Source organism: Poecilia reticulata, chromosome 11 (assembly GCF_904066995.2).
Source record: "Poecilia reticulata chromosome 11, P_reticulata-male-v2, whole genome shotgun sequence".
Classification (NCBI taxonomy): Eukaryota; Metazoa; Chordata; class Actinopteri; order Cyprinodontiformes; family Poeciliidae; genus Poecilia; species Poecilia reticulata.
The window spans coordinates 15373230-15386241 of NC_088840.1; the positions used below are offsets into that span (position 1 = coordinate 15373230).

General features: G+C 37.9%; 1 protein-coding gene across 4 annotated transcripts; it reads right to left on the reverse strand.

Annotated features, from left to right (window-relative positions):
- Positions 1 to 719: 719 nt before the first annotated feature.
- LOC103472444 (putative 2-ketogluconate reductase) lies at positions 720 to 8060 on the reverse strand. Of its 4 annotated transcripts, none has more exons than XM_008422085.2 (6): positions 7995 to 8060; positions 3291 to 3669; positions 1791 to 1962; positions 1535 to 1713; positions 1365 to 1461; positions 720 to 1289 (listed from the first exon to the last, which is right to left on the reverse strand). In XM_008422085.2, the coding sequence occupies exons 2-6, from the start codon at positions 3664 to 3666 to the stop codon at positions 1133 to 1135; spliced, it is 981 nt and encodes a 326-aa protein (XP_008420307.1). In that variant the 5' UTR covers positions 3667 to 3669; positions 7995 to 8060; the 3' UTR covers positions 720 to 1132. The 4 variants fall into 4 exon arrangements, with proteins under 4 accessions (XP_008420307.1, XP_008420304.1, XP_008420305.1 ...); XM_008422082.2 differs by lacking the exon at positions 7995 to 8060 and adding an exon at positions 7268 to 7401; XM_008422083.3 differs by lacking the exon at positions 7995 to 8060 and adding an exon at positions 4332 to 4439.
- Positions 8061 to 13012: the final 4952 nt, after the last annotated feature.

Below are 13012 nucleotides of genomic sequence, written 5' to 3' on the forward strand. Positions count from 1 at the left end.
GTTTTTCTCCTCCCGGAGCTGCTGGTTCAGAGCGAACGGTGGGATTATTTATACAGGTTAGCGGATAGACTGAACACTGCGCGGCTTTTGCTTTAGATGCGTAGCTTTAATGAAAATACCGGAAAATAAATTTCATATCATCCCGGTCGAAACAAATGGGTGGCGAAGAGCATCGTGACGTTACATACCTGGGAGATGAGTTTCTGTGTGTGACAAATGCAGACCGTGTCAAATCCGTTGTTAACATAAACACAAACGCTATTAATGGCTGGGCAAGGTGAGAGTTCATCTATTAAACTGACAAGATTAATACATAAACCAAAATCCGGAGAATAGACATTTTTTTATAATAGCCTCCTCACAAATAGGCTATTTGTGAGGATGTCTCTTTATTGTTAGGGAAGCTCAAATGTGGAAAAATTGGACTGATATTGATATGTGATAGTAATACTGCTGTTATGTTAGATTTACCAATGTTTTATCTTTTTTTATCCGATTACCCGATTAATCGTAAGAATAATTGATAGATTACTCGATTACGAAAATATTTGTTTATAACAGCCCTAATCACAACTTGTCAACCTTAGACACAAAAACTGAAACATACACTATTATATGATGAAATTAATTAGGAAAAAAAATACTTCAACTGAATAAATTTGCTTAAAGATTCTGATTAGTTTCTTCACGATCCCTACAAATAATAACAGTAAGCAAAGGAAGGAAAATATTTATTTAATGATATTAATTTGAAAAAAAAAATCTAGAACACCACAATAATTATGCAGCTCTCTTAAATCACACTGAAGAGGAAAACACTATGCATTAATAATAAATTTAAGTTCATAATTGTATTTATCATATTTATTTGTAATTATCATATGTATAGCAATAAAGGTAGTGATTAAATGACAAGAAGTAGATTTATCATGCCTGCTTTATGACAAAAAAATAACTAAGTTATTATGAGGAGAAATATTTTCTGCCCATAAATGTCTTCCTGAGTAACAGCAGGACTAAAACTGACAGGATTACAGCTCAAAATGTCAAAGAATTGGCTCAACGTGTGAAAGTTGCGAGTAAAAAGGACAAAAAAATTATATTTTCTTGATCTCGTCACCAGAAGATTAACTTATTTTGCTTTTACCTCATTAGGAATAGCTAAGCCTTTCACTGCTGCCAAAACATTGTCTACCATCATCTGCACCATCTTTCTTATTGTCCCTCGAGTGTTGGTCCCGATGTGGGGCGTAATTAGCACGTTGGGGAGGGTGAGGAGTGGATGATCCCTGCACAGACCCATCAGATGACACTAACATTAGCATTAATGTGTGAACAAAGGAAGAGTTTAAAATAGAGGGTACCTGGGTAGAGGTTCGGGGTGAGTCACGTCTAAAGCTGCAGCTCGTATCGCTCCAGACATCAGGGCTTTGACTAGAGCGTCCTGATCCACAACCAGTCCTGAAACATTAAGCAATTCAGCCTGGTAGAGGAGCGAGTTCTTCTGAATTTTCAGTCCAGGAGAAAGATTTACCTCTGCTGACGTTTACAAGTGTCGCTGTGGGTTTCATGAGTGACAGCTCTCTGTGGCTGATGAGGCCGGTGGTGTCAGGGGTCAGGTTCACCACCACCACCACGAAGTCGGACTCTTTCAGCAGGTCGTCCAGTCCCTCACAGTAACTTGCCCCGACCGCTTGCTCATCTTCGACACTTCTAAACAACAGAAGAATCAAAGATCTTATGAGCCGCCTCCGTTTCTTGGGTTGACATATTGTGCTCCGAAAGTTGACCTTCTGTTTCTGTTGTGGTAAAGGATCCTCATGTTGAAACCTTTGCTTCTCTGAGCAACTTTGTACCCGATGTGTCCCATTCCAATGATCCCCAGAGTTGAACCTGTGACTTCAACTCCCATAAGGCTTTGTGGTACATGGGTGGTCTTAGAATTAACAGATATCAGGTGACCTGCAGAGACAGGAACCAGAAAAATGTTGCCAAGCTTTCAGATCATTGACAGAAACCTACACATGTGGTCAAACGTTTACATACTCACTCACCATAGGGAAATAAATGTCTGTTTAATTCTGGGCTTTTAATTATGTAATAATTTTATTTAATCATCTAAGTTTGAGTATCTCTATTTGCACTGTGGATTGATGGTAGAGCTAACAAAGGCGTGGGTACAGACCTAAAGATCTATATTTTTCCTTCAATCAAGACAAGGGGAAAATTATACATGCTCCCATAAATTATAGGATGAATGTCCAATAACAAAATGGGAATCTTTTGTAGCCTTTTACATAACTAGCTGAATATTTAATCAATCTTCTTAGCAGATTAAGGGCATGGCTATTTCTTGAGTGCGTGTTCGACTGTTTTTACTATCAGAAAAGGTAGTTTTGATGTGAGTTTGGTACGACTACCTACTGCAGGAGTGACAAACTAATTTTCACTTTGGGCCACATCAAAAATCTGGTTGTTCTTAAAGGGCCAGTTGTGCCAGAATCTATTGATAAAAGCCACTAAACTGTTAAAATATTAACAAATAGCAGTTCCTCTGGGAGTTTGTGATTGTTTCTGTTTCTTTTGGAATTGATGCTAATTTATGAGTGTTTGTAAGGAATTTATATGATATTTGAGCTAATGTATGATGCTACATGTGACGTTTTAGTACTTGACATCAAGTAAGGCCGAGGCAGCAGTCACTTAAACTCAATGTTTTTGACCAATTTTGAGAAACACTTGCAGTAAGATCAGAAAAAACGTGGAGATCTGTTGATTTTGTGTAAATTTTGAGGATTTGTGAAAAACCGGAGGAAATTATTGATGTAATTTAGAGCCTAGAGGGCCACATAAAAAGTGGGCCAGATTTGGCCCCCGGGCCTTAAGTCTGACACATGACCTAGTGAAACACCCATTTCTCAGCATTTCTTCCACATTAAAAACTTTTTATGTATTTTTGGAGTGCTGGTTATTTCAATTTTCTGTAGTTCTTCAGAACCCATTAGATTTTTTCCCTCCTTTTTTAATGCAAAATTCTTTCTTCTTGTTGTTGAACACCCAGTTGTGCCCAACTTTCCTCCCTGTCCAATCCACCTTTGGTACTGAGACAACACCACAGCACCATCCAGCCACTACCATGCTCCATTGTTGGTACTGTGTTCCTTTATCTTACAGTTTGTATCCAAATAGCTCAGTCTTTATCCACTTTGACCCCGAACTGAAGTGAGCAGTACATCATGAGGTATTTTAGGAGTGAGAACAATTATAAGAGGGGAAAGTATTGCTCTCACCCTCAAGAACCGACCGTGCTGAAGCCAGAAGGAGCGCCATGGCCATGTCTGCAGTGGCATCGCTCACCACGCCGGGAGTGTTGGCGACCTTCACCCCAAAGCTGTTGATGTACGGCACGTCCAGATGGTCGATGCCCACTCCTCCGTTGGCGATCACCTTCAGCGATGGCAGACAGCTCAACAGGGAAGGCTCGGCCGCGGGACTGTAGTTCCACATAAACATGCCCTGGATTTTAGGGCCGTTCAGGGCTGGGTTTTGTAGGAACTCCTTGAGGCAGACGATGTGGAAGTGTTGATTGATAATGTCAACGACGTCCTCATGAAAACCCTTGTCCCCAACCTCTGAGATCAGAACCCATGGTTTGTTGTCTGCCATCTCCTGCCAGGATAAGAACACATTTAGAAACATTCAGACAACGGCTGATGGTATTTCAACATCCTCGAAGCTTGATGCTGCCGCCATCATGCCTGAACAAACTGACTGACAGAAAACACCAGCACCAAAAACCTTAAAATATCCAAGAGGTGACATCAGAATTCTGTTTATAGATTACAGTTCAGTGTTCAACGAGTAAATAGTCTGAACTCTTACCAGACAGTGTATGGGAAAAAATGTCTTTTCTGTGCCTAATAAAATCTTGTTCCTTCTGTAGATTGATCAGAAATTCGCTTAAAGATCTGAGCAACTAACTTGTGATGCTTATTTACTCTAAGTAAATAAAATCTAAAATAGTCTCAGGTTAATGTGAGTTACTGATAAATTGTCGCAGTCAAGAGATGTCCTTCATAAACAACTGAAATAACAGAAAGCTGTTTTTTATGAATATGCAGCTTAAAGCCTGTAAGATTGCTGATCTTTAAACAGAGTGACTCAAACTAACTTCTGAGCCCCAGGAAGTCATAACATAACTGACACTGACTACATTAATATAAGGGATCATATTTCTTCTAGTGAAATATTAGAATAATAAGTTATGACATATAGCTGAGTGCTAAGAATAAAACTAAATATGAAACTGGGAGCAGACTGTAAATACTCACAAATGACTATTGTCCTTACTTCCTGTCTGCCCTTCAACCAGGAAGAACTACTCAATAACTTTAAGGGCTTCAAAATAAAAGTCTTAAAATAAACGGACCAGTGAGGAGGATTATTTCCTACATTTGTAATTTATATACAGCTTCTGCATAAACAACGATGAGAGAAAAAATGAATTTTGTTGTTAAGCAACACCATGGAAATTTATTATACCATGTGAAAAGCAGCTCTAATCTTAGAATAAATGCAATGTTTAATTGATAAAACAAACTGTTTTGTCAACATTATTGGCTTCACAAAGACATCAAGATTTGGGTTTTGACTTGACCATTCCAAGAGTTTCCATTTCTTAACTGGAAACTCTTGGTTAAATTTGTTAAATTTGTTTCACAATTATTCAATCAAAGAAAAATCATGTCAAACTAATTTTTTATTGAATACTACTTTTTTTTTTGTCTAACGTGATTTTTTAATATTTTTTTTTATTGAATAATTGTGAAACAAATTTAACACCATGCTCAGTCACTCCTTGGTGGATTTATTTCTGGGGGTCATCATTGTGTCACAGTGACTTGTTCTTTTTTTAACAGATTATCTCACATTTTCCTCAAGCACTTTTTGATAAGCTACAATCCTTTGAGCTGGCCAGGTACTGCTACAGAAAAGATCCTCAAACCATGGCACCTCCAAGTCTGTGCCTCACAGATGGAAGTTCATTCCTGCAGTTTGGTTCATCATAAATATGTCTTCTGTTCTTCTGCCCAAATTAAAAGGTAAATTCATCTGTCTAAAGGTTGTTTTTCCACAGATTCCAATCTTTGCCTGTGTTCTTTCTTGCAAACCGTAGTTTGGCCTTAATGGTTTTCATAAAGAGCAAAGACAGCGATTTTAAGTGGAAATAATTTAAAATAATATTTTGCAAAAGAGTATTTTCTTCCACTTTGGTTATTTAGTTACATTACTTGATTTTTAAAAATTTTACATGACATATTGACATGTCCCAGTAAGACAGAAAAACACTGACTTTCATCATAGTAAGACACTCGCTATTGCTATTTACCTTTCCTTCTTTTTAACAAATGGTTGTGTACATATAAATTAGATCAGATTACATAATATTAGATCAATAACTCTAAACACTGGTTGACATATGGGTCCTGTGTTGACTGTAAAACGTTTCAACCCATGCTCCATTGACTGTGAATCCAAGGGCGTAAATCCCATCTCATTATTGGGGGGTTTGGGGGGGACCATAAACAGGGAAATTGGTTAAGAGCAATTTTGTGGGGGTCGGCAAAATTATAGTAAAATGTGGTTTAAATATTGTGTGTGTGCTCAAGCTGCGCCATCAAAAATGACTAGTAAGTAGCAATGAATAACAAAAGTATTTTTCTCAGTAAACAACCTGTTGAGACCCATAGAAGTCAAACTAAGATTCAAATGTTGCTTAGATATGAGTTTGGTTCAATGTCAGATCTAATCTCTACTACACCTTTACAAAAGCTTAAGGCTCTAAATAAAAACAAGTTTTAATAAGTAACTCCACTTAATAAAATTCCTCATAAATATTGATTTATCACAGTGGTTCTCAATACAAGTCGTGTGTTAAATGATTTTTTGGATTTTTTAAAAGATTTACGCCTATGTATGAATCTGAACAAGAGAAAGTAGGTCTAGAAAATAATTGACTGAATTAATTTATGGGGTGCACTGACCTGAGTTTACCATTTAAAACATTGAACTAGACAGAAGGTGGGAGAGTGGAAAGGAGTGTTATGTGTCTGATTTACTTGGATTAGCTTTTCAAGACACTTTGTTCCTAACAGATAACTTCAGTTTATCCAGTTTTGTATCTCTGGTTACAAATTAGTTCAGATGCATCCATCTGTCCAGCGGCCAGCAAAACAATTCAAATTTGGACTACTTCACGTTTTCTCACAAGCTTTTTCTACAAACTTTACAGTTCAAAGAGTTATTTTTGCCTTCAGTCCAATACAAATATATTTTAGTACGTTTTTCATTTTTACACCAATAGCATTTTTTTGTTTTATATTTTTAAAACAAAGAAAAATAAACAACAGAAATTGAGGATAGATGTATGTTATATGTTGATGTTTGTAGAAAAACTATGGGAAGCCAAATAACAAGAATACATGTGTTCAGTAAAAACCCAAAACAAACAAGTTAGCATGTATTTGTAGAAATCTCCCTACCACCAAATGACATCCAGTGCAACCAAGTAATTTGGGAAGACATTATCAGTAAAATGATTAAACTTATGTGTAATTCATATTTATGATAAATCCTGTGTTTCTGTGAAGGCCTCAATGGTTTGTTAAAGAACGTTAATAACCAAAAGCCATCAAGAAGATCAAAGCAGACAGATACATTGCAACTCCAAACCTAACAAGACCTGGCTGTCCACAAAAACAGAAAGGCTATTAGTTATTCCCTCCATAAAGTGGCCCGTGTTGAAAAGTAGTGAGACGAAAACTTCAAGAAGTTTGTTGGTTGATAAAACATAAAGAGAACCAGCAAAGATGTGTAAAAAGTCTGCATGTAAGATATTATGAATGGTAAAAACCTAATACTAGGTTACTAGGTTGCAAATGCGCAAAGCATCAGATTTTTTTTTGATCTGGTAACACTTTATTTAAAGGGGTGCGCATAAGACTGACTGTCATAACCATGACATAACATCTGCTATGAACATGAAGGAGTCTTTGCTATGAACATGAAGGAGTCTTTGTGAATGTTTATGACTGTTGTCATGAAGTGCCATTCGGTAAATAATGACACTTTTAATTCAAAGTTGCATTCAGAGTCCATTAAAAGTGTCAAATTTGCACCTCTTATTATAACTGGAATATTATAAATATAAATGTTGTGTGCTTAGATGAGACTTCTGCCAATAAAGTGCAAAGCGAACGAGAAATACCTTTTTCTGCTGCAGCGTGCTCGCAGATCTGAGTAGGTTTGTCACTTTAAGAAGGCTGGATGTTGGAGCTGCAGCCCAGAGTTTTGTCACGCACTGGACTTGGACTTGGCGCACTGGACTTGTATTCTAACCGGCTCATATTAGTAAAATAAAATAAAAGATAAAAATGTATATGTGATTTAATAATAATAATAATAATAATAATAATAATAATAATAATAATAATAATAATAATAATAATAATAATAATAATAATAATAATAAACAGAAGACAAAAATTATATGGAAAGGGCAAACATAGTTAAATGAGTGTTGCATATAGTATATCCATCCATCCATCCATCCATCCATCCATCCATCCATCCATCCATCCATCCATCCATCCATCCATCCATCCATCCATCCATCCATCCATCCATCCATCCATCCATCCATCCATTTTCTTTACACCCTTGTCCCTCGGTGGGGTCGGGAGAGGTGCCGGTGCCTATCTCCAGCTGTGTTGCATATAGTATAAATTTTAAAAATGCATTTTAGGTAAAATCCACTGTTCTCATGCAGGAGAATAAACTGGTGTAGTGTCCATTTACCATCCACATGCTGGTATTCAAAGAGAAAATGCATGGGCATAAATAACCGAGCTACTTCAAGAAGGTTACTAATATCCAACCTTCATGAACTGATAATGCTTATATATCAGTTCATGAAGACTCAGTGCTGCTCTCACCTTTTCAGTCGAAGTTGTTCTCAGCTCTGTTGATTCCTGACTGGGGAGAACAAACAGGCTTTGGTTTAAAGATATTGGATAAAATGTAACCTGATCATGTGGATGTGCATGTTATATCTTTAACTAGGCTGAAGGCTGCAGTGAACTATTCCCTCATTTTTAGAATAAAAAGAGAGAGAAGGCATTAAACCCAGTGGCCGAACAGACGTGGTTGTTAGAGAACAAAAAAAATTGATCAAAGGTCATCAGCCAACTTACCGTCCACAAAGAGACAGTACATGTGGCTGATTATATGTACACACTTACTTTAAAGGTGTTTATTTTTAATGCTTTTATGCTAATTCAATTTGTACAAGCTCAATTGTAGCAAAGCTGCTGGCTTTGACAGAGTCAATACACTTTGCCAAAACAACAAAAAAAACACACACACTTGCTTAACATTCAGCCATTAAAAGAAAATGTGTTGTTAAATTTGCAGGAAGAAAAATTTGCCAATAAATGATCAGGAGAAATCAACAAAATGTCCTCCTCAGAGCTGAACATTTCCAACCTCCCACTAGGTGGCAATAAGACGTTTACTTGGAGGCAGCGCAAGCCCTGTCTTTAGCTTTTTGTCTATGAAAATCTGCTTCTGCATAAGAACTTTGCATTATGTTTACAAGAATGGACTCACCATAAAATAAGAACTGTGCTGAAATATTGAGAAATAAAACCTGCAGATGATTTTATCAACTTTGATGAATGCACAAAAAAATATTCTCAATCAGATCATTTTTAAATAAAATCCTTCTTGCATATTTAATCTTTACTTATCACATCAATAACTCTTATTCTGTATCCTTAATAAAAGGTTGTTAAAAATCAAAGAACGGCAAAAGTAGACGTTTAGTAATGAGAGTTAAACTTGACTTCTGTAGATTGTCAGCAGACCACTTGCTTGGTGTTTTATGGCTCTCACTGAGGCTCCATGATGGGTTGAAGGAGCCGTTGCAGGACTGAAGCCTTTATTCTTTTACAAGGTGTTTTATGTACTGATTCTGAGTGCATTGTGTCCAAAAGGCGGTAATACGACTGAGGAGTCAGTTTTGATGTGACTCCCTCAGGGTTGGTCCATGTGTTAGGAGCATTAGGGAAGGCCATGTGTGCTGATCGATGGCTTACCTGCTTTTAACCATTACATAATCGCTCCACCTCACTTCTCTTCACTTGTCTCCATCTTTCCTCCTCCCATCCCACTCCTCTCTCTCTCTTTCTCTACCTCCCTCCGCCTCACTTACCCTCACCTTCTATTTCAGTGCTTTAAGTATCTCCTTGCCTTGAGATGTGATGCCCCATGACGAAGGCTGTAAACCTGGACTGGCCAGGAGTCATTCAGGCCCTCATTAAGCCAGTTCTGATCTCCAGCCAAGCCTCCATCTGCTCCAGCATGCAACAGCAGGGGGTGTTTTAGCAAATAGCTGACTCATCAAGCACATGCAACAATTCTATCTCTGCTTTATTACACTGTATTTTCAATCCATGCAGAGATGTAATAAAGTAAGAGTTACTGTGCCGCATCTGGAGGAGAAATTGTGTTTAAAGAAAAATGGAATAAAGCACTCAGCTTTTTTTTTCTTTTTTTTTTTTTTGCTGTCTACCTCAAGAAACATTCCATAATTTGTAATGTGAGAATATTGCTCATATTCCAGTATCAAAAGTCTCATGCCTGCAGCTTTTAAATCTTACCCTGTGGCGTCACAACGTGGCACCGGCTGTGGTAGTCCTTGAACAAACTCTGTAATAGACTGCTGACGTGAGTCTGCAGGCCCATCCTGACTCAGCTTAACTGCACCGCAAAGCCTACCTCCCATGCACCTTCTGAGCAGATAAAAATAACAATAAAACAAGTGCAACATGCTTTATATACTGATGCATTGTCTGGTCCACTAAGCTTCAGTTTGTTTTCAGTTTCAGGACACAACAGAAGTTTGCATCTAAATAGTCTCTTTTTGTCTCCTCAAATGCTTGATAAATTATTCAATATGTTAATCGACTTCTGCTAATATTAAACAAGTTAATTTAATATTTTTATATGCAACGTTTCAAATATTAAATGTTCTGTTCTTATATGTTCAAAATCTTGCAAACAGGACTAGTTTGTTAAATGCTCCAAAACAATGCAAGCTTATTTTGCAGTGGTTTTCATTGTTCTACATAAATAAATATTTAGTTTTTGTTCCTTGACCCATTTCATAAAAGAAATATTCAGACAGGTCATTATTCGCATGGATCATATGGCAGTTGCCCAGCGGGGCGTGGGGCGTACGAGAACCAGATAATAATAAATACAGCTCATGTGTCAGTTGTGGTCTGAAGAAGTTTCACGTTGCTTTTGTTTGTGCGCAAGCGGTGCAAGCGTCCCCTGCTTACTGCTCTGTGAATTGTGAGACGAGTGTGTGTGCTTTATGTGGCTGCACTGTATTTTATCAACACCAGAATCTCTGACAAATGCATGTGCTGAAGTTGGTTTTGAGGTGGCAGAAGGAGGGACTTTTCCAAGGTGCCGTTCATGCAAGAAAAGTTTCTTAACAAGAAAAACATTAAAACAACAAATTCAGACGAAAGAGACAGAATAGGTGTAAATATCACAAAAGAATGGATCTATCCTGCCTGGCTGACGGTGATAATGCAAAGGGTGTGGTTGATTATTTCTTAGTACACTTTAGACCCCTGAACAACAACCGATCGATTGTTTCTGACCTTGCCTAACCCTTTGAGGCTACAACTGGTTTCAGGAACATAATAAGGAATTCAGTATGCTCGGTGGCCATTAAATCTCAATCCAGATCCGGAGAACCTTTAGGATCTGGAGAATCACATCACAGACGTACAGTTGACAAATGTGCAGCAACTATGTGCACCTGCCAGGTGTGCCAAATGACATAGTTGCAACCTAATTGAGATGGCTGTCTGTTAAAAAGTAAAATATTTAACTCATCTGGCAGTGAACAGAAGTGAAAGCTTCATGGTACAACTTACTTTTACGTTTAATTTGTAAATCGGAAATTTTGATAATCCCACCTTGTACGTAAAACACCGTGATAGTAAGCTGCTTATTTGTACTTTTTATGATTGACTTATCATGAAACCAGTGGTACACAAAGTAATACAAGGTCTCTATTTGTGATTGGTAAAGAAATGAACTGCTCTTTGCTTGCAGTGTTGCTGATAGAGGTCAGCTCCACACGCAAACGTTAGCACATCCCGCTGGTTTTCCGACTTGCAGCTGTTGCTTCACGTTCATAAAGTGCTGCTTGTGAATTTTGCACACTAACGTGCGATGTTTGCCATGGATGGCTTTCCCTCCCATAAGATCACAGTGCTCCCAACATGGGGAGGGCTGCTTGAGAACTTAGCTCACCTCGAAACTCTTCTCTCCTCTCCAGCAGAGGTTGGCTCTGTCTGATTAGGCAACAGATTATCATCGGGAGGAGATTGTTGGCTCTCAATCCGTCCAGCTCAGTGGCTTCTCCAATCTTTACCTGCCACCCAGCCTCACCTCTAAATCTGCTGTTACCTAATGGCGGAGCCCGTGCAGAGCCATGGGCCGTCCAGTTTAAAGACTGAGCTCTGACACACCAGGCCTCGTGGCTTCTGTATGTGCAGGAGTGTAGAGTTGGGGTTTACTCTTCACCGGAGAGCCAATCAAATCAATGTTATGCAAACCTATTAGTCAGAGGTTGCAGCACTCACTCGGGGACTTTCCCTCCGGGTCCAACTAACCGATGAGCTCTCACCTCTATTGGTCGTGAATAGCAGGACTGTCCATTTGTTCAAGAATTCCTGAAAAAGAATTGAATAATTTTACTGTAACATGCTGACACAAATGCAGACTTATCACATGTAATTAACCCAATCAAAGAAATGTTTTTTTTTAGTATTGTTATTTTTAGAAATATTGCCTTAAATTTGAACTATAATCAAACTAGAGCTTTCATATGCATTAACCTTTTCATATACGGAGATGTTGCAACCTCATCGTATTGTAACATTTAATGCATTTAGTGCAACAAGACAACGCAACGTGGAAAATTACACATGGCTTTTGAAATATTTCTAAAAGAAAAACCTGAAAAGTGTAGCGTAAGCATTTGTAATCAGTCACCATCCTGAGTAAATAATTTGTGTGCAACAAAATTATTTGCTGTAGTTACAGCTGGAAGTCTTGTGGAACATGTCTTTGTTGTAAATCTCCTTCAAAATACCTCATTGTTCAAGATGGGCTGTGAACAAGTCTTTCCAGAGACTATTAAATAGATTTAGAGCTGAACTTTCATTGGGACATTCTGGGGACATGTTCGCAGTTAGCATGGTGTATTCAGGGTGATGTGCAGGTTTCTATATTGTTTTTCATGTAGGCTGGAAAGTTCAGTTTTGGCTTTGTTTAACCGTAGCGCATTCTCCTGGATTTTATATATGGGGTGTCACATTAAAAGGAACAATACAAACGCACTGCACATTTTTGCCAATTTTATCTGTAAAAACATGTTAAAAGCCATGCATCATGCTAGCACGTCAGTATTGTGCACCAGTTTGTGCTGTCTAGCATATGAAATCAAAATTAAATACACTGAAGTTTGTGATTGGAATGTGACAAAGTGCATTCTTTCGCAAGGCATGCCATAAAATGTATTAAAATTCTTCAAAGATGCATATCTTCCTTTCCTCTGTTTCAACTCACATTTATTTATCCCCCCTCCCCCTCACAGGTTGGATTTGCAGGTGCTATTTTTTAATTTTATACACTGTGGAATGCAACCTCACTTCCACAACTATTTTTTTGCAATATTCTGCTGTTGCATTAAATATAAAGCCTTTTAAATGATGGTTTATCATTATTTTCACATTAGGACCCATTGAAGACGTGGTTCAACTCATATAGACTCACATATCTGTTTGATTCACTGGGACTGTAACTCTATACCTTTTGCATGGTTTGGATCAGCTCTACCTGTTTATGTGATCAGGGTTTTGCTGAC

What these genes read in the sequence shown, in the direction of transcription:
- LOC103472444 (XM_008422085.2), bottom strand. Translation starts at nt 3,666, where the DNA reads ATGGCAGACAACAAACCATGGGTTCTGATCTCAGAGGTTGGGGACAAG. An exon ending in AGCACGGTCGGTTCTTGAGG is followed by an intron (nt 1,963 to 3,290) that starts GTGAGAGCAATA and finishes CTGTCTCTGCAG; the next exon opens with GTCACCTGATATCTGTTAAT. An exon ending in CACCCCGAACCTCTACCCAG is followed by an intron (nt 1,290 to 1,364) that starts GTACCCTCTATT and finishes GGGTCTGTGCAG; the next exon opens with GGATCATCCACTCCTCACCC.